The sequence below is a fragment of the Onychostruthus taczanowskii genome, unplaced genomic scaffold (genome assembly GCF_017590055.1).
Source record: "Onychostruthus taczanowskii isolate IOZ18803 unplaced genomic scaffold, ASM1759005v1 scaffold10, whole genome shotgun sequence".
Taxonomy (NCBI): Eukaryota; Metazoa; Chordata; class Aves; order Passeriformes; family Passeridae; genus Onychostruthus; species Onychostruthus taczanowskii.
In genome coordinates this window covers 2238360-2260363 of record NW_024496526.1, presented here as the reverse complement: position 1 = coordinate 2260363, position 22004 = coordinate 2238360, and the positions used below count along the sequence as shown (strand labels likewise).

Genomic DNA, 22004 nt, shown 5'->3' with positions numbered 1-22004 from the left:
GATGCTCACAGCTGAAAAAAAACCCCAAACCCACCCACTAAATATGAAACTCCCAGTCTCCAAAGTCACATACATTAACCCATATTGTCACTGTTGTATTTTTTTGAAAAATCTTTTTGCCCAGGATTTTTTTCCTGGGAAGGTGAGAAGTCTCAGAGAAAAATGAAAACAGTAATTATTTGATTTGCTTTTTCTGGGTTTTGTTGCTGTGGAATGTGTTTGGACATTATTTACCAACAGGTGGTTGTTTCATTGGTTGCATGTGAGTTGTTTTTGCTTTTTGGCCAATTATGGGCCAGCTGTGTCAAGACTCTGGAGGAAAAAGTCACGAGTCTTTTATTATTATCTTTTAGCCTTCTGTCTGTATTTTTAAAAATTCTTTAGTATAATTTTAGTTTAGTTTAGTATAATATAATATAATAACAAATTAACCTTCTAAGAACACAGAGTCCAATTCAAAATTTCCTCCCTTCGACGAGGGTCTCAGAAATACCACACCGTATCACCTATATGTCTAAAAAGAGAAAAGATACCCACTCATTTTAAACCCTGTTGTCTGAAATACCAGGTTTTATATTGGATAAAAGCCTGACACAAACCAAGCTGAATTTAAATTTCTTAATGCTGGTTTGACACACATTCCACACCTTTAAATATAAATTGTTTGTGAATGAGATTTTAATTCTCCCGTCTGGAATTCTGTGAATTGCAATCACAAGTATTTTGTGAAGCATAAAGAACTCTTCTCTAATTGCATGTGTTAAAATCTGCACATTATACTTAAATTCCTGGAAAAGGAGGAATTTGGGATGATGGAATACACTGTAATTCATCGGGAACCCACGAGAGGGTGCTCACAGATCTGCCAGTTCCCAGTTTAATGGACTTCCATTCACACCAAAAATTCTAACTGTATTCCATCGGAAAACCGAATTTCCAGCAAAGCATTCAAAACTGGATGGAAAAATATTTAAAAAGGCTCTCTAGAGTAAGGGCTGAGGTTTCTCCAGGGTTACAGACTGGCAGAACTGTCCCTGTGCCCAGCGCTCAGTACTGAATCACCACCCAACTCGCCACCTCTGCCAAGGAAGCCCCATTGCCCCTTTCTCCAGCAGCCGATGGAGCGGGACTGGCATCTCCAGGGCTGAGCTGAGAGCACGGGGAGGGGAAGGGATGCCGGGCCAGGGCTCCCCGGGCACGCCGGCCCCTGCGAAGGCAGCCTGGTGCCACCTGTGCCCACGCTGCCATCCCGGCTGGCACGGACCCGGCTCTGTGGCACACGCCCAGCTCATGTCTCTCACCCCAACCCACACACCAGGGACTCCACGGTTTGCATTTCCCTTCCTGCCAAGCCTCCGTGCCAGGACAAATTCCTGTGGGAACTATAGCAACAAATCCAGGGGTGAACTCGAGGGGTTAATCCTGCCATGAGGACACTGCTTTATTTAGGCAGCTTCGTGTCCCACCAAGGCAGGTGCAAATTCCAGGGCAATGCCACCTTTCTCCTGCTAATCTTTACCTTCTTGCACTGATTTTTCAGGATGGGATTTAGTGTGGGGCTCTGCACTCTGGAATTCTCCTCCTTAGCAGTGAATCCAGCCCAATGCTCCCAGCGCAGGAAGCCAGGGGTGCATTAAATCCAGACAGCAGTGAGAGCTGCAGACAGATTTAATGGCTACAGGGCAGTATCAGTAAATAATGCAGTGTCAGTGGGCAGCTCAACAGGGCTTAAATGCTAAAGCATCTGAGCTGTTTACACAAGCTGGAGTTCAAATTAGTAACTTTGACATAAATGATTAATGGCTAATGGAGACTTACCATCATTTTTGTATTTACTGGCAGTTTAAAATCAATTCCCAGAGTTCAAATCAAAAGCTTTTGGCATAGCAGCAATTTGGTGGGATATTAAATACCAGATGTTAGAAATAAATAAAGGCAGACTACATTGTTTTCCTCAGCATCAATACTCTGTATCAGTCGTGTTAACAGATCTGGTTCATTAGGCTCGAGGGGCAGAAAGCAATTTCTGCTCCTGGTCATGAGGAATTTAGGAAGATCCAATGTTGGCCACAGGTCTTGGCTGAGGACACACAGGGGGTGGCACCTCAGCAAGGCTGGGAAGGTGAAGCACCAGGAAAAGGGCAATTCTTTGGTCACACAACAGTTTCCCTTCTACTGCTGGATTGCACTTGCTTCCTTCATCCAGAGGGTTCTTTTTTGCTGCTAGAAAGGTCTTTTTAAATTCATTAACCAACTGAAAGTGCTCCCACCTCTCACTCTCTTGAACAGGGCTAAACACCCACTCTTCTGCCCCCAACCCTTCACCCACAAGCCTTCCCTGAAGCACACTATCAAAAGCAACACATTTCTTTAAATAAACTATTTATAAGCAATTTTACTCGAGGACAAGATGTCAAAATTATCTAGTGAACAAAACTTCTATATTTACACTAAATATTCGGCAGTTGTTGGGCAGAATCTTTAACCCCTACTCCTGCAGAGCCACTCCTCAGACTCCCCAAGTGGAATCTCACACATTGTTGTACATTCAATGACAACAGTTTTTTTTAAATACCAGAACTTTAGGATCTCTTACACTTCAGCTGAGCTCGTCACAGTAGCTACATTTCAAGTGGGCAGAAGGACATCCTTCAGAGAACATTTACAGAGGAGATGACATTTTCCACGTGCTCACAAATGAAGCACCAATTTTTGTGTGCAGCTTTATACAATTAATTTTCGAGTGGCTCTTGTGCTAACAGTGGGATGCTCATCTATAGGTACTCCAATAATTTATTATCAGACACTTCAGAGGAATCAAAACATCCTTCTCCCTCATAAGCTTTGCTCCATGAGGACTTCTGCTGTTGCAGAACTCAAGTTTTAAGGTGTTTCTCACTGCCCAGGCTGTGACCGTGCTGTGCTCTCCTCTTCCCTCCCACAGCTGGACTGAGCCACGGGAGCCCTTACTAGGCTGAGTCCTGGATTTAATTAAAACTCAGCTGATTTAAAGGCAGGGTGTTTAGCATCATGATAATGAAAATACAATGTGAAACTTAGGCAAGAATTTTCTGGTCTTAAAATAATCCCTTTTCCTGAAATTCTGGGATTGTGCCCAGCATTGTAGTCCAGTCTCCTCCCCAAAGATATCTCGGTGGTATTCTGTGATTGTCATTTGGGATGACATTTCTGCACAGGAAGTTCTGAACTGTTTCTGTGCATAATGAGTGGTCAGAGGGAGCAGTCCTCACTTGGAAGAGGATTTGAAGAGGAAAAAGATGATTTTCACCTCCCTGCCCAAAGGAACTGTATAGAGTGTGTGCCTCAGGTTATGGAGACTGGGCTGGCCCAGAAGTGTATTTTAGGTATTTACTATAAAGCAAATACACAATGTAAATTCAAAACATCCCTGCTGGTTTGAAGGAGAGGACAGGGCAAGGCAGTGGTCACTTGCCATTCCTGGTCCCCAAGGTAACCAGGACAATTTAAGGGATTTAACCTGGAGATCACAGGTCAGGTTGACAGCACAGAGCTGCAGTGAAGCCAAACCCCTGCACAGCCACTCACAGGCAAAACCACTTTGCCAACTCTTGACTATATAGACTGAAAATAACAATTTTCCTTCTCCTTAAGGAATCCATAAACCACCAATTACAAAGCAGGACTGCAATAAAACATTATGTATCTACCTATAAATATTTCTAAGATTATAGCAATAATTTTTATAAATGTACAAAATAAGGCAAAAACACTGTCCTGTGGGGAAAACAACAAATTGAAAAATACTAAAATGGAGTAAGAATTCACCTGTAAAGTGAGTGAACACAAATTTTCTCCAAATACACCTGGACAGCTAAAAGCAGCACTTCTGGAAAGTAGTGGCTGAGCTGTTCCCAGCTGAACAAGTTCATGGCCACCAAACCCAGAACACCTGAAAGAGCTGCCTGAAAACTGCCTGAAATTAAACTTCTGCCCCACCCAAACCAGAGTACAGAAACTTCTGTAAAGGAGAAAACGCATTTCTGATGCAAGAATGACAACTCTACCAGTTCATCCATCTCCCAGTACTGCTTTTAACTCCCTGAATTTCTAGATTTTCTAAAAACCATTCACATTGCAACAACCAAACAGACCTGCTAAGAAATGCTATCTTTAAAAGCATTTCATAGATGGCTTCTCTCTACTCCATATGCCAGCTTTGATATAAATCCACTTGCACACATTTATATGCCCCTGTGAGGCACAAATTCCTTCATTGACTGCAACATTAATTATTTTTAACCTCAACCCTGCAAAGTCAAGATTAGAGTGCAAACTGCAATCTCTTGTTTCTTTTGAAACAGCAGCAGAAATTGCTTCCAGCTCATAATTACAAAAGCATTTTGACTGACACATTCCTGACAGATCTGCAGAACTCCAGGAGAGGACACCCATTTGCACACACCATCCTTATCCTGCTGTTGTGCCAGGGAAGTGCAGGGAACACCAGGATGAGGAGGGCAGAGTGGACTGGCTCCCACAGGTCCAGACAAACAATCAGCTCATTAACAGGTCAGTCTCCTGGGTTAATGACAGGTTACAGGGGGTACCTGTGCAGATCACAGCCAGTGGAGCACCAGCTGCACTGAACCAAGTGCTCTGAGTGTGTGAGAACCCTGGGGATGGAGGAGTCACCACAGCAGTGTCCTGGAAGCCCAGAACAGCCCAGCACTGGGGGTGACTGGTGCAAAACGGGAATGAGGAGCTGTTGTTAAAAACCTGGCACCTGCAGCCAAGGCTGCTGAGGGCACAGGAGACGCTGAGGGGCAGCACAAGGGCTCAGGTGTGGGGTTGGCACCTCTGAGCACAGCCCTGCCAAGTGCCACCCCTTCTGCAGAGACAGAACAGCGCCCCTGCCCTTCTGGGGAAACACTGGACTCCTATGTCAGACACAGAAAACATGAATTATCTCAATGTTAACCTATGAAACTTAAAAAAAAAAGTGAACAGATACAATGTGCATTTAGCAATTTCTCTTCTTTCTTTCTTTGAGGGCAGCATTGCTCTTTGCAGCTCTGACACATGATGTCAGTTTTAACCCCAGAACTCTGTACTCTCAGAGTTTAAAGGAGTGGTATTTTGGGCGGGTTTGTTTGCAGGACAGATCAAAGTTTTCTGTTTGAATTCTGACAGTCCTGTAAGGAGAGAAGACATACAGTGGCACGTGGCATCCCAAGAAACAGCAAGAGGGGGAGGAATGGGGTGCAGATTCCATTTCCCTGTGTGACCTCTATCAGAGTCACAATTCTGCTGCAACTCCTGTAGCCAGAGCTCTCCCTGCACAGGATGTGCCGCGAGCCTTGGCTGCACTGACTGCTCCTCAAGGCCTACAGCCCATCCCAGCCAGTTCCTGGGATGCTGTCAAACAAAACGTTCCTGACCAGGCACCACTGCAGCTCTCCCTGCTCTCTGCAGCCTTTGTTACGCTTTCTTTACCTGATGGAGATGACAAGGGACAGCACTTCCAGCAGGATGGCGATGACGAACACCGCGACGGCGGCGGGCGGCGGCGGGGACGCGACCATGCCGTGCTTCAGGAAACACGTGATGGAGAGGATGAGGAAGACTGTGGTGGACAGGAACACGTCCAGCAGCGAGCTGAAGGTTGCACTGGCAAATGTCTTCACTGGAGCATTCCTTATAACCTGTGGGGAGCACAGGGATTGAAAGGAATAAATGATATTTTGCTGAATTCAACTGGAGGATGAACAGCAGCTCCTAACAAATAGAGGAAGGAGGAAATTTTGGCCACTGCATTAATCCAGCATAAGCACTGGTTGGAAACAAGAAGCAGAAGAGGTGGTTTGATGGTGTCACAGCTCTCTGAGCAGACCCTGTTGAGAAGACGTACTGGTGGCAAAGCCTCCAGACCTGGGGTGATTTTTACACACTATTATGATACAGAAATAAAACAACATGAAAATTCACTATTCTGTGCAAAGAAACATTAATATATTAAGTAGAAGATAAGTTATGGGATATTTTCTTCTATTATTTTAATTTAAAATAATAACAGATTTTACTATAACCTTTTTAACCTTAAAAAATCCCTCCTAACACTACTCCACAGACACAACTATGGCAGAATTCACATCTCCCTTTCAGATCAGATTAAAAGCTATGTAATCCAAATTGATCAGAGCCCAGGACATCCAGTTCTGCTTTTCCATAACCCCTCACCACACATTCCTATCCCATCCTAGCCTGGCCCAGTGCTTGTGCAGCTGTGCTTTGTGCAGCTGTGACCAGTCCTGCTGAAAACCAGATCACGAGCTCCACATCCTGGCTCATGAAGGTGAGCCCAGTCCTGGGAGTGTTTGTATCTACCCAAGTTTAGAAAGCAAGCTCCAAAGAAAACCAGAAATTATGTTATCAATGTCACCATGAAGGTGCCCAGTTGGAGCACTCTGGTTTAATCTGGAAGTTTCTTTTGTTCCTCAGAACACTTCCTGTGCTCAGCAATACTGGGAAACAAACTTGTTCCTCATTTGTACCTCTCTGCAACCTAAGAAATCCAGCCAGCATCACTTCAGTGCCAGAATTACCTCTGAACTTGAAGGGGTGGCAGCATCCTGTCCATCCACACGTGAAGTCCCATCAATTGAATGAAGGGAAGCAGCACTGTGCCCCCAAGTGACAGAGTTAAAGATGCTCTAGCAGTGCTAAGTAGTGCCTTCATTTCCAAATGAGAACAGATTAAGGCTCTTGGGAAGCAGAGCTGATTCCAGAGAGGGATCACAACCTGAGCCTGCAGCTGGCACTGTATAATCAGAGGTGAATTCAGGGGTGCTGGAAGTCACTTTTAGCAGCATTGACTGTCAGGCCATTAGAGAACCTGGACTGTTGTCAAATCTTTTCACTCTCCAAAAGAAGATTTTATTGCTGTTTTCAACCAGAACTCTGCTAACATTAAAGCTTTAACAGGTTTTTGCCCCAGTGCTGCAGAGTTACTATTAGAGAGTGAAAATTCCCATTTTCAAGGAGGTTTATGTAATAATTTTTGAATTATTAGCTTGCCACTAACAAAATGCACAGGCCACATTTCTGCTCTTTCTAGGAATTTTCTACATAGCTACATTAATAGGTCCATCTGTATATGCTTTACTATCTCTGCTTTGCTTCTCTTTCCAATCTTTCCACTGGAAACTACTTGATTTACTGTTGTCTTTACAGTTTGCAAATTTTGCAGGCTGCATTCCACAGGAATTTTCTCCCTGTTGTTGCTACAGGAACTTTATGCAGAGAGATACCACTAAATTACAGTGCTGCAGGATGAGCATGGAGCTCCTGATCAAAGTGAAGAGACTGAACTGCAACACAAGTTTGGGCTTTCCTTTGGTAAAATAAAAAAAATTAAGTGAGGTGTCACTAATGAGGTGGAAGTATTGGAAAACAAGCAAATATTGCTAAAGAGAATGTGACAACACTGCCCAGAACTGAAAGTAACAAACAGCAGAAGCAGAAATCCTTCTGCCCTCAGATGCAGGACAAACTGGGAAGAATAGAAACCCACATCTCATTTATCCTGATGCAGTTCTGCAGATGGATCACCCAAATCAGCAGCTCGGTGCTGCTGGAAGGGAAGGGCCCGCTCCCCTTCCTGCTGCCGGACGCTTATCTCGGGCTGCCTCTGGCACTTGCCAACCCCTCCAGAGCTGCTGCTGCTTCCACAAAACACAAAACAGCCCCAGATGGAAAGAGAAAGAGCCCCAAACAGAAAAACAAACCATGAATATTTCATGCTAGGCCAGTAAATGAACTGCTCACAGAGCCATTAGAAGGAGCAGGGAGGAGAGGAGCAAGGAGGGCAGAGCATTTGCCTTTTCTTGGCAGCAATTTTTCAGCTACTGGTCAAAAGCAGCCTCAGTTCCAACTGACACCTAATGTCACTCTAGGTAAATTTAAACTATCTTGCTAGTTCCTATCAGTGAGGCAGGAAAATCCAGTGCTGTGGAAAGCCTGTGATATTATTAGCCCCCAAGGGAATGAAGGAATTTTTAGACTCAGTGCAGAATCCTGAAGAAAACACCAAGTTCTTTACAATTTACTGCTCTGTACAATTCCAGTGTTTTGAGCTGCACACTTATGGAATGAGGACATTTGAATTCAGCACAGGTTTGGATTCCATAGGGATAACCATGAAACTGTGACTAGAATCAAATTCCAAATTACCATTCTCAAAGTTAGAATATTTGATGAGAAGACAAGCAGCAATCGGTCCTTTACTTTGGTAAGTTATGTTCCTTACCATCTCAGCATGGTTCTCTGGCCACCCTAAAGACTTGGAACATTACCTGAACATGGAGAAAATCAGTGTACCTCAGATTTCCAGCCCAAACACTGGACTAGACTCAGGGCATGGCAAAAGATGCTCCAAGGGCTGGAGCTCCTCTGCTCTGATGTCAGGCTTGGAATGCTGAGGGTGTTCAGCCTGGAGAAGAAAAGGCTCCAGGGACACCTCCAAGCCCACCTCAGCCACAAAGAGGCTCCAGGAGAGCTGGAGAGGGACTTTGGATGATGGCCTGGGGTAACAGGACAAGGGGCAATGGCTTCCCACTGCCAGAGGGCAGGGATGGATGAGATGTTGGGAAGGAATTGTTCCCTGGCAGGGTGGGCAGCCTTGGCACAGGGTGCCCAGAGCAGCCCTGGATCCCTGGCAGTGTCCAAGGCCAGGCTGGATGGGGCTTGGAGCAGCCTGGGACAGTGGAAGGTGTCCCTGCCATGGCAGGGGGTTGGAATGGGATGAGCTTTATGGTCCTTTCCAACCCAAACCATTCCACATAATAAACTGAAAGGAGAATCTTTTCAGAGGCAGCAATATCAAACAGCAAATCACATTTGACATTTCACGACCCTTGTCATGAAACAGCTGCAACAGAATGTGTTAAAAACCCCAAGGACAGACAGTGGCTTAGACAGATTACAGACAGAAACCAATGCCAGTAGAAACACACCTCTTCCTGGTAGCTGGTCCTGTAGGCCATCTCCAAATCCTGATCCAAGAAGTTGAGGCTCAGCTTGTTAATAGGTGGTTTAAAGAAGTAATCTTTCATGAGGCTGAAGAGAGAAGACAAAATCAACATCAGTTTGTTCAGCTGTACCTCCTTCAGGTCCCCCCAGACTGTGGCTGCTGTTTCTAGGGATGCTGGCACTTGGCTTTGAAGTTCCTGTAGTTTTTCTTCTTTCTTGATCACCAAGTATCCTCTTACCCACATCACTTGCTCAGTGAAAGGAAATATTCCACAAAAAAAAGCAAACTTTTTTACTTCCAGGAAGAGTCTAACTAGTCCTTCCAGAAAATTAACAGATCTAACTGATGAGTACAGATAACTGTAACATAAGCCAGCAAATAGTAAAGGTTAATTGCTGCTACAGACACACAGCCTCTGGAGACACGTGGCTATGGGATATTTGTGTCTTGGGTGGAATTCTATGGCTCAAAGCAAGCCAAGGATGACAAAGGTGACAAATTGTTATGGGGAAAAAAAACCCCATTGCCCATTTTAGAAAACAGCAGTTTCTTGTTATTTCAGACACTAAAATAACTCTGTAACTCAACTGGGAACATTCCCTTAATGATCCAAGCTGCAGAGAAGAGATGGAGAGCTGAGATTTACTTCTGAAATGGGAGATTTGGAATGACCAGCACCATCAACAAAGGCAGTGACAACTAATGACATCAGGGCTAAGAAACCCAGAGGCAGCATCTACCACATGGTGTTTATGCCCTCCTTCACCTTCATCTTTTCTACAGAAGGTGAAAAAATCCCACAACAATACAAAACCAGCTTCAATCATTGGAAGCTGGGTTTATTCCCCATCCTCTGGAAGAAAACTAAGAAGCTGTCTGAGTTTTGCATCAGCAGTATGAGGCTTATGAATGAAGTTTCCTGGTGGCACTCAATCTGCCAGTCTTTTCTCCCCTGAGCAGGTGCCAGGGAGCTGAAGGGACTCGAGAGCACCGAGTGCTTCGTGCCCAGGTCACAGAGCAAGGTCACACCTGCTTGTGGCACTTGTGGCTGGGCCAGCCCGTCCCCCCTGCTCTGTGCAGCTTCCCAACACACTCCTCCCTGCCTGTGAGCCTCCTCTCATTTTCAAGCAACTGATTCCATGTGTTATTTACAGGGAATTGTTTCTAAAATCCCTCAGAATCTAAAATGGGGTGGCTCCTTTCCCAGTGCTATTGGGAACTGCAGCACCAGAGCCACAGTCACAGTGGGCAATTTCCAAGCTGGTGACTCTGAGCAAAAACCAGAGATGCACATGAGGTCAAATTCCAAGCAGATGAAGAAGCTGAAAGGAAGATCCTACAGAGCTTGTCCGTGCCTGAATTCTTTTTTTAAGGGGGTTTGGTTTTGGGGTTATTTTCTGTTTATTTTTATGGAACTCTTGCCTAAGAGGTTTTCTTGGAAGCTCCCAGCACAAGATGGCATGTGGGAAGCATTTTTTTTTTTTTTTAACTCAGATACAAGATCAACCAAACACACATTCCTAGACTGATGCTAGAGAAGACAAAGGAGTCTAAGCATGAATATGGCTGAAACTTGGTAACCTTTAAACATTCTGGCTTTGGCCAATACATTAAAAATATCAAGATACTCTGAAGGAATGACAGGATACACTCACTTGAGTCACCCCTCTCTCTTTCATTCTTGACTTCATTCCTCACCTTTCTTAGACATTTCTAAGACCATCTTATAATAAAAACTATGAAAGCTTTTGGGTTGGTTTTTTTAAGTACTGTTAATCCCCTTTCTTCCTGCAGGGAAGCTTAAGGGAGGTGGTGATGGTGCTGCTGTGCTGGTTAAGGGTGTAGGAGGATCAGTCCAGCTCCACAGTGCAGCACGAAACAGAAGGTGGCACACGATGGAACCAGGGTGAAGGCAGCATTCCCGGGGCCTTCTCAGCTCCCTGTCAGCTCATTCTGCCTCCAAAAGGAAGATCCCACTTGATGAAACAGTCAACTACATCATCTGTTTCCCAGGAGGCCTCTGCCTCCCAGCACACGGTGTTCCCCGGATCAAGCACGACTGGGAAGTGGGAAATGAAAGAAACAACCAAATTTTAAAATAATGAAGAAGTATTTCAACAAGAAACTGCCCCAAGGAGGGGATGGAGGGCTGTAAAGAAGCCAGTTCTGAGGGAGCTTCATACATCCCTGAGACTCTGCTCTGCAAGTCTGAAGAGATCATTGTGAGTACTGCCCTGATCAGCATACCAGTACTTGCTTCTTGTACTTCAGAAGGTTTATAACCTTAGAAATACCTAATTTTTGTTGGAAACAAAAATCCTCAAACGAAGAATCCTCTGAGGATATTCCCAGTGAAATTAAATTCAAACACTCTAAATCTCACACTACAGTTTTCTTTTAAAGAGCACAATAATCTGCAGGTTACAATGAACAAAGAACAGGATTTTTACAGAAGTAAAGCCAGACTCGAAGCTGAAAGTATTCACTGTTTCTCAAATGCAGAGAATCAAGTTGTAAGAACTAGTAACTTTCACAAAAGGACTCTTTTGTAATGTACTAATACAAACATGCCACACTAATACTGTCTTTATTAACATTATTTTTAAAGAACATTGGAATTGTGCCAAGGTATCAGCTCCAAGGTGAAATCTTGGCATGCAAAAACCTCTCAGGCACACAGCTGAGCTCAATATCCCCAGTGTCCAGCATTTCCTCCCAGCTAGCCCCAGGCAGCTTCCTAATGCAGTCTACAGGCTCCTGAATCCCCCCAGGATATGTTTAACCCTTCCCAGCTCTGCAGGAAGCCTGTGGGATTAATTTATGCACTTTATCACCATATCTGGGTTAAGTATTTTCTGTTAACAGGAATTTATATCCAAGTGCCCTGCAGTGGAAATCACTGCTCAGTGCTAAGGGAAGATCACTTGGCTTTGCAACAGCATCAAACCAACACAGCAGAACTCAGTGAAAATGGGGATTCCTGTAAAATGACCACGAGGAAGTTTGGTCCCCTCTCTGAGACACCTCAAATTCCCCATTCAAAAATATTCATGGATACTGGATTCATCAAGACCAATATTATGTTTTACAGAAGGGGACCAAGAACATTTTTAAAATGGCTTATTCCATATCATTTCTCATTGAGAAATGTTGAAAAAATCAGTGTAAACTGGTAGGCTTAAAGCATTTCACATAGATCTAATTAATCAGAAGATTATTTTTGGAAAGTTATGTTTACATGAACTGAACTCAGCAGAGAAGTTTCCCTGGCAACAAGAAATGGCCCACTTAATATGGTAATGATGATATTTAATTGGGACCAAAAAAAAAGCCAGGCTTTGACTGATCTCAAATCATGGTACTCCTTCTTCCAAATCAGAAAAAATTACCCATTTTGGGAGTGGAGGAGGAAAGCACCAGAACACAAGAACTTGAGTGAGGTATCTTCAGCAGACCAACTGCATAAATTAAGCTACTTCTATAACTTACAGTTTGCAGAGTGCTGGTTACATTTTAAAAAATATTCCTATTTGTGCTGGCTGATTTCTGCTAAGATCTGGATAGTCCCGATCCATTTATTTTCTAATATTTGGGAATATCAGCTAAACCTCCATTCTCAGCCACTAATGACAGACCTCATACTGAGAAAAACAACAAACCCTAAATTTTGACTCAAGTGGCAACAGGAGAAAGGCAAACTGACAAAATCTAGGTAAGAGACTGGAGAGGGACTCCTGTCCCTCCCTCTCACCTCTCCCTGCCTAAGTCATGTTTCCATAAAGGTGATGGTGTCCCTGTTCCAAACAGCTGAGTCCACAGGAGAACACAGTTTCAAGGATATTAGAAAAAATACCCTCAACCTGAGTGGAAGCAATGAAATAAAAATAGCCATAAATAATAACAAACTCCAGCTATCTGTTTAACTGCTCCAGTCAAGTCACTGCCATAACGGAGATATGGTTGTGTGTTGATAAAAAATCCCACACTACTGAATTTTGTAGAATATTTCCTCTGCCCAAAATAAACTTTTTTGTTTGAAACAGAGAGAGAAACTCATTTTACAATATCTAAGTAGATATTAAGTCCATGAGAACTCACTCCTATTAATTGTCCTTCCAAGCCCAGTAGGATTTCATGATTAGCCACATGTTATCAGACATTTTTCTTTTACTGCAAAAAATATGAGTTTTGTGTTTCAAATTTTATGTTACACCCTAAACTGCAGAGGAAGGTACATACTACATGAATTAAGAGGATTTTGGATTATAAAATGGAGTTCAACTTCATGACAAGTGATTTAAAGAGCCTTTTCCCCTTCAAAGACTCAACAGAAGGAGGACTGTTCACCATGGAAGCAATGAAAAACTGGTTTTACTTATTTTAAACAGAAAGTTTCTGATGTCAAGTTTCTGCTGTAGTTTAAGCAGAAAAAAGACTAAAATCAGAAAACTTCTAATGTGTAGTATGTTGACAACAATTACTGAAATCAGACAAAAAGCACACAAATACTAAAGACAGGGGACCCCAGTACTGCCTTCTCACCTTCACAGGGTCACTCAGCTCCATTCTCCTTACCTGTCCTCTTTAATCACATCCACGAAGTGGGCATCTGTCTTTTCTCTGATGTTTTTGAACCTCAGGGGGAGCAGAGCTGACTGGTCCAGGCTCACTCCGCCCCAGCGCCCCTTCTCCTGCAGCATTTCATACAGAGAGGTTTGGCTGTTGCTGAGCTTCTCCTCCTGGGGAGGACTCAGAAGTCCATTCTGGGTCTTTGGGCTGTGTCCTCCTGAAGCCTGGACAACAGAGAGCAAAACACATCCAGGGAATGTCAGCAGAACAGACGGAGAGGCTGCAAGGAACAAAAACTTGGAGGAGCTCTTCCCTCAGCACCCTGAGTTCTGCCCTGACCACACAGGCCAAGCTCCCCTGCCCTGATTCCAGCCACATTTCTTGTGCATGTATCTCCCACACCTGCCCTGACCACACAGACCAAGCTCCCCTGCCCTGAATCCAGCCACATTTCCTGTGCATGTATCTCCCACACCTGACCTGACCACACAGACCAAGCTCCCCCTGCCCTGAATCCAGCCACATTTCCTGTGCATGTATCTCCCACGCCTCCCCTGTGCCTCTTTAGGTGCCCCCTTTGTGCCTTCTATGAACCATCTCTCTCAGGAGCAGAAAACAAAGCACATTTTCACACACTCAATGACAAGCAACCACAAGCCCAAATTTAATTCACTCATCTTATGGATAAGGTAAAGTAAAGGTTTTTTCTTCTAGAAAGCTTTTTAAACACACATTTAACTTGTGCTGACTCTCCCTGGGTCATGAGAGAGCTCGCTCTGCCAGTCCTGGCTGATCCTTCCCCTGACCATTATGGGCCTGCTGCTTTCCCAGAGGTTCCCCCTCTCCCCCACCTGTGGGAACAGCCCTTTTGTACATCTCATCCTACATCAAAAACTCCTGCAAATTAAACTGCATTTCATTCTCTAAGACATACTTATTTTTTCTGGTTTTCTTTTGTCTTTATATTAGTTAGGACAGCTTTTATTCTGACAACAGCTTGCAACATGGCTTAGGTACAGAGTATCACCAATTCTGCTGTCATTGCAGAACACAAATTACTTTTAAACAAAAATAATTCTATTTTCATGGAGCCTGAAGTTCCCTCTTTTACATTTTGTTTGACCTAGACCAATATGTACTGAAGCAATTCCAAAAGAATTAGACAGCTAAGTGTGGTTAGAATGAAAATGAACTGCAGTTAGTCAGGAGCATTTTCAAATGCAAACACAGAACAAACTTGGCATATTTGAGTGTTCATCTTCCCCCCTCCATATCTTATCACTTATCATGTAGCATTTATCCTCATCCTGAAGCCCACTCATGACAGAAGTTTCTCCATTCCTGCTTGTACAGAAGTGACAAGCTCCTCCAGAAGACTATTCTTGGATGCCACCACAGTGACCATAAATAAATACCATAAATATCATCACCACCCCAACCACGTGCTGAAATATGTTACTGACATTGTAAAATCAACTTAGTTAAAGTTAAAAAATTATCTTCTTTCTGGCTGCCCATGCAAAATCAATTCCATTTTCTCGTGTGATCTGTCCTGTGAAGAAAAGGAGGCATGTGAACACAGACAGGTGAAGGGAAAGGTTCAGACACAGCCAAGGAAGAGACTAAGGGGGCAGCAGGAGAACCCTGGGCAGGGAAGAGTCAGGAAGCCCTTGGGCTTGGCTCCTGTCACAGCCAGGACCTCCAGAGCTAAAGGCATAACAAGGTGTGTTGGAAGGGTTCCCTGGAGCTACAGGAAAAGCAGAAGGGAGGTGGGTTGTGCTTCCCTTTCCTGCTCCCTCCCGGGGGGATGCGGGATCCCCACCCTGCGGGCTGCCCCGGCCGAGGTGTGAGCCCAGAGCCACGTGCTGGGAGCCAGGAGATGGAAGGAGTCCCAGTCTGGTCCCTCCTAGCCCTGACAAAAGTTGTTTTGGCAGCTTGCAGGTGTTCCCAGCACAGTGACAGCAGCTGAGGAAGGAATAGGAAATGGGGTGGTTTCCTTGGTGTGCTGCCAATGCTTTGCTGCAGACCATAATTACCAGAAGGGAGAGGGGATGGCAGCCACTGATCCCAGCAGGGGCACACCAGGGGACAGAGGGACACTCCTGTAAGGCACAGGCACAAGAACTTCTCCCACAAAATGTTACCAGTTTTTTTTTCTAAGAGAAGACATTGAGCAGTTCCTGAGCAAGTCCTCCTCTATCTCTGCCAGGTTATCCAGCCTGCCCAGAGGGAACAGGGCTATGGAGCATCCTGCAGAACCAGGACAAACCCCTCTGGTTTCGGGGTGAGGAGAACTAGCAAAGGGAAACCAAATCAACTGACCCACCAGCTCTTAGTGAAGAGCCTTCATTGTTTGGTGGGTTGGTTTTTCTTAACTTATGCTAAAGATTGTATTTGCTTAGAGCATTTTCCAGAACAAACTGAAGCCTAAAGAAAAACTGAAAGTCATAGTTACCATTTTTTTATTTCCCCTGTGAAACAATCTTTCTCCTCTTCCTCACCACTCCAGCCACTTGTTACTTGAAAAGCAGAAACCAAGAACTCATAGCTTTCATTATAATCAGCTCAAAGAAAAGATTTGGACTCCTAGGCACTGTCTGCTTTCCCTGCTGTTCCTCAAGATCATCTGAAAAATGCAGTGAAAATTTCTCTCTTTCAAAGAAGGTCAGCATGGACTTTCTCTTTAGCTCCTTGGCAAAGGCTCAAATTCCCAAGAAAATTCTTCCCTTCAGTCAGCTCAATGTTTCTCTGTGCTCTGTTAATCTTAACAGGCAGGGATTAGAGTATGAAACTGTTTGTGTAGGAGAAAATCCCCATTTATTAAATGTTGTTAGCTCCAACGTTTCTGGGACTTCTGAAGGCAACAGGCTGTAGGGTTTCCCTGAGAACTTGGAGGCTTGATGTGGAGTTTCCTCTCATCAAGAGACAAGGAGGCTCCAGAGGCTGTTGGGAGCCATGCAAGTCCAAGGATATGATTAAACATCATTAACATTCCCTAAAGACAGGGGATTTGAGAGCAGCATGTGCTGTGGGAAGGGAACAGAGATGGGTAGAGGGAGCTTACATCTCTTCTTCCCAAGAGAGCTGAGGCTGCAAGGAAGTCTTGGGAACCAAATGCCACAGCAACTCTGTGCATGTGGCTGTTCTCTAAGCTTTCAGCTGAACAGGCATCCCAGACTTACCGACAGCCATGACACAGCTCCCATTTCTGGCTGAGCAAAAACCGAACCAAACCCAAGAAGGACATCAGATTTGGGCTCCACTGGAATTCCTCCAGTGCAATTACAGACCTCTTCCTCAACTCTGTATACAAATCTCCTCCAAGGAAGGTCAGATGACTTGCTGATTCACACACATGAAGCCAATACAGCTACAGTAGGAAGCAACTTAAACCAGGCAGTTGGCACCTAAGGACAACCAATCCCTCTTCAGTCGGTTCTTGGAGATCCCTGCATGTGGGCAGAGGCCACCTGGGGAAGAAGCATCTCCTGCCTACCATCTTGGCAGCCCAGGCAGATCTCCCACATGGTCTCTGTCTCAGAGATCTCAAGCTGGTTTGAGACAAGTCCCTGCTGATGCCTCCCTCAGGGCTCAAGGGATCATGATTTTATTCTTTTCTTAGGCTGTTTCCTGGAACTCTGGCACAGAACTGCTGTGTAACACACCCCTACAGCCCAGTAAGGCAGGCCCTGCTTCTGAGCTTACAGCTTCAGCATGAGACAACATGTCAAGAGAGGGACAATCACAGACTAATGCAGTGGCTCAGCAGTGGCAACAATGCTGGCAAGTTTTTCAGTCAGCTTTACTGGCAAGAAGAGCTGTAAGACAAACATGAAGCACAAGATCACTGTCTCAGAGCATGTCTATGAAGTGATTCTCCCCATGGAGGGAAAACATTATATTTATTTGAATATATAACAACCAGGTAATGAGCACTGGTCCTCAGTCTGCATTCACCTTAACATTCAGGGAGGAGTGAGAGGTGACAGGCAGAGCAGAGAGGCTGCAAAGGCCACACACAGGACGACAAACAGGCAATGTGACAAGGCACAGGAATTAGTTGGCTTCAGTGAGAATATAAAAGCAACAGGCAAGGAAACAAGCGTGGCAGCAGCACAAGGAATACTATAGAGGCTGTTTCTGTAGGTCAGGAAAGGATGACTTAAAGCAGTGAATTCCCTGTGTGAACTCTTGTCTTAGAGTGGTGATGCAGGAGATGCTGGCGAGACACAGAACTTGTGGGGAGGTGACCCAGCCCACTGGTGTGAGGGTGGAGAGAGTGGGAGTGCTTCTTGGGCCTCGCTCTTTGGGTACCATCAGCATAGTTTAAAGAGTCCAAATTTTAGGTCCTTCTCAGGATCAAGCTGAGCCCACAAAATTGTCAAAAATTTTGAAAATTGGGACAGGGGGACTCAACTAAATTTTTGAACGCAAATCAAAAATCAAAATCAGAATCAGTTCTGCTGTTTAAGAGCTTGGATAGAGGAATAGTGGTGCAAAAATAAGAAAGCTGGGAGAAGCAGAAAAATAAGGGAAAAAGGGAAGTGAGAAATACTTCAATTACCTTTGTACTGTTTTTATGCTCATCCTGACAACCATTTTGGATAGCTCCTTCATCTATGCTGACATCGCAGTGGGGAGCAAGGGTGGTACTACATGAAGGGCAAGGCTGAAATGAGACAAAAGAATTTTAGCCAGGAATGTTCTGGTGTCCTTGTAGTATGATGCAATTTGTAATTCAGTCCACTTGTATACTTGCAGCACGGTTCAAAGATAAACAAAGCTACAGAATGGGAGGCAGGGAGCAAAATTTGACTAGAACAGAATGCGCCATTTCAAAAATAAATCACAGATTTGCTGTTTGCTGAAGCTAAATCTAATGCAGGAAAGCTTCACAAGTGTAAAATCACAGACACACTGTAATCGCTGTGCACGGGCAAAGGACTTCCCCAAGAGGAATAAAACACTCTTTAGGAGAAGAAGTGCAATTTCCCTGGGTGAAACCTGCCTGTGAAGGGATCTGAATGCCATTAGGAGAGAAGACAGCACAAAATGCAGCAAAATCCAGAAAAAACATGAAACACCATGATGCATTATGAACAGTCCAGGGAAATGGAAAGCAACAAATCTGAAATGAATAAAGGAAAATGCTTTTTATACAGAGCCCTAAGACAGGGGAGGGGAGCTCAGGCTTTTTTGTTGGAGCCAAACACCCAGCAAATGTCACAGGGAACAAGGAAAACAAAACCATCAGGATTTCTACCAGTTTCAGGTTGTGCATTTTGGAAGCAACCTAAAATGCTGTACTTGAGCTTTTAAAACAAGCTAATTCCTTCAAGTTAAAATGCAATCTTCTTTAGGGGAATTAAGCCTGGAATTGTATCTTCCAAGTTCTTCACTCTCTTTTCCAGTGCTGGCAGGCTGAGGCACAATCCTGCTCAGAGGGACCCTGAGCAGCTCCTGGCAGCTCCTCTGCTCTGGAGATGTTCAGGGTGACCAGGCTCACCAAAGTCTGCTACTAAACACCACAGCAAGTTTTCCAGCAAGAACTTGAGCCTTTTGTCACAAACCCAACATCCATTTAATTTTGTCTGTTTGTTCTGGACACATTCAAGCCTCTCTAGTCCAAACCCACAACTTCTGCCTTCAGGTTCACTCCCCATTTCAGAGACCAGCATGTTAAGTCTTTTCAGAACTAACTTTTCACCTAATGCTCCTTTTCCACCTCTGATGTCCCACCTGAAAACACCCACCATGTTTAAAATTCAGATGTTTCTCCCAGCCCACTCTCCCTGTGACACCTAACCACTCACCAACACCTCTCAAAGGCTTTCATGTAGAACTCTGAGCCTCCTCAGCAGCCAGCAGACCGTCCTGTCTGCTGTTCCTCAGGGACACACTCCAGGCTGGGCACTGAAACTACTCTGAGTTTCCTAAGCTGGCATCAGATAAACAATTTACATCCAGTTCTAAATCTGTGCAGTCTGAACAAATACCAACACAGCTGAAGAAACTGTGGATTTGGTTCTCAAATAGTTTTGTTTAAAAATAATCTCTGACTATCACAAATGTCTTGGCCTCTTGGTGGTAGGCATTACTGGATGGTCTAAAAAATAAACTGGCAGTGGCCTACCAAGCCTTCCTAACTAAACCTCTAAGAGTTAGATTTAAATTTATCCACGGCAAAAGTCAGGTAATAGTGACAAAAACCAAATACCTCTAACAAAAAGAGAAGAAACCACTCCCTGTTTCATTCTGCGAATAAATTAGCAAGACCACCTCCAACCCTCGGCTGCCAGGGTTAAACCAGAAGACAAAGGGCTTGGAAAAGCAGCCTGACCTTTGAGAAGAGGCAGAAGTTCCTCTGACTTTCCCCATGTGTTCAAGTCAACATCATTAACTTCCTTCTCTATTGCAGGCATTCACAGGCTCTGTGTGCTGTGACCTCAGTGCCATGAATAAAACATTAATGCACTTCCAGCAAACACTAAGACAAGCAAAGGACTTTCTGTTTTCATACCAAGCAATCATTAAAACATTTTTACAACAGCTTATGATTCCCTGTCAAGTGAGGCATGTCATAAAAGATGATAGGGAAGATAAACTGATACCAAAACCACTTAAGCAGGGTAGAGTGTTTTCATTCAAAAACCCACCTGCTATTATAGATTTACTCAGAGTTTTTACCCTCTGTGTTCACCATTTCAGTAATGTAAACACATCTTATTGACATTCAAACTGCAACAAGGTTTGCAGTTAAATGAACTAGATACACCAGAGGAGGAAATACAAGTCCTTTCATGGATCAATTACTGTTGCATTCTCCCTCCTGACTTTCCTTTACAGATCTTGCCCCCCAGAACATCCCTTCAAGCCCAAAATGTGAAAGTCATCCTTTGCATCCAATATAGCCACTTATTCCCTTTAAAATAAAAATATTTCAACTCGCCTGTAATTTTGTCTCTCCTACTTAAGTCTCTTTTGCAGAGCTGGAGTCATCTCCTCCTACACTGACACCATTTACAGCTTTGTATTTAAAACAGTCGGCATGTAAGTCATGATTCTTTTGCAAATTATTATCTCCAGACCCTACCAGCAAGCTGCAGGCTTTAAAAAAAACCCTCACGAAAAATCCAAAAGCTGTAAAAAAGAAACCCACTCCTTTTCAAAAATTGTGCATGATCTCTGATCAAACTGCAGTCATACCTTGTGGGGGTTTTTAAACATACATATATATTTAAAGTAAAAGAGAGGAAATTTAAATTCAATACAATGAAGAAATTTTTTACAATGGGAGTGATGAAACACTGGCACAGGTTTGCCCAGTGAGGTGGTGCCTGCCCCATCCCTGGAAGTGCCCCATCCCCATCCAAGGCCAGGCTGGATGGGGTTTGGAGCAACCTGGGACAGTGGAAGGTGTCCTTTCCATGGCATGGAAAAGCAGATGGGCTTTAAGGTCCTTCCAAACTATGCCATGATTCTGTGATTCTCCCCAGCAGAGAGAAGGCTGGTGCACATTACCCTCAAGAGCGTGCTGTGGAGTCAGGAATCCCTGGACCTGGCTGTGCTGGGAGAGGCAGAGATGCTCCCACACTGCTGTGCTGCCACTACAGCCACAGAACAGGTTGTTAAGGCAGTGCTCACACAATCACAGGAAAACCTGGGCTTGGGCTCATCCAGAATTCCCTGCAGAGCACTGGGGCAAGGCAGGCTCAGGAATCACAGCTGTGAGGCCACTTAGGAAATCCCTGTCCAGAGCTGCAGTGCTGAGAGTGGTGAGTAAAACCAGGCATCTCCAGACACAAACTCTGCAGTAGCTGGAGCACAACAGGGTAGCCAAGGCAGAATCTGGGCTGGCACTTGTCTGAGATGCTCTTCTGAGCAGGTTCTTTTAGTTTCTCCTTCTCTCACTCACAGTCATCTGGTACTTTTGCACTTCACAGACTTTCACTCAGCAATGAAACATCTCCAGGGCCAGGAGCTGGACTGTGATGATCCTTGTGAATCCCTTCCACTCAGGATATTCTAAATAGCAATTCACACCCAGCAATAGTCCCAGAGCAGAAAATCAGGGACAAAGCCTGATGGGGCAGCAGCACATTCCACATCACATCCCAGCTGCTCAGGAAGAGTGGTGCAGTTGTACCTGCCCTTCTGCAAGGTAAATCACCCCACATTTCAGAAAACACATAACAGAGCTGATCCTTAACCACAGACTTCATTTTGCACCCGGGTCATTTTAACAAGTACCACCCCAGGTTTGTACATAACAATGTTACCAAGCCCCAGCTGCAGGTGGGTCAGTCCCACCCTTCACTGCAGTTTCAGTCCTCAGTCACAGCCTCCTCTGCTGTCTGACATTCCCAAGGCATCCTCACTGTCTCTCAGAACAGCAGCCACAGCTTCACTGCTTGGCTTCATCCCT

The 22004-nt window shown here is 44.5% G+C and overlaps 1 protein-coding gene across 4 annotated transcripts in view; it reads right to left on the bottom strand.

Annotated features, from left to right (window-relative positions):
• The window catches only part of ADCY9 (adenylate cyclase 9), an 83661-nt gene that overhangs the window by 15019 nt on the left and 46638 nt on the right, over positions 1-22004 (bottom strand). For 2 of the 4 annotated variants that reach the window (XM_041409503.1, XM_041409492.1), the window contains exons 3-6: positions 18144-18248; positions 13586-13803; positions 8994-9096; positions 5476-5684 (exon numbers count right to left, since the gene is read on the bottom strand). In XM_041409503.1, coding sequence (XP_041265437.1) covers positions 5476-5684; positions 8994-9096; positions 13586-13803; positions 18144-18248 — 635 coding nt within the window. The remainder of the gene's footprint in view (positions 1-5475; positions 5685-8993; positions 9097-13585; positions 13804-18143; positions 18249-22004) is intronic. The other 2 variants (XM_041409523.1, XM_041409514.1) reach the window with 1 other exon arrangement.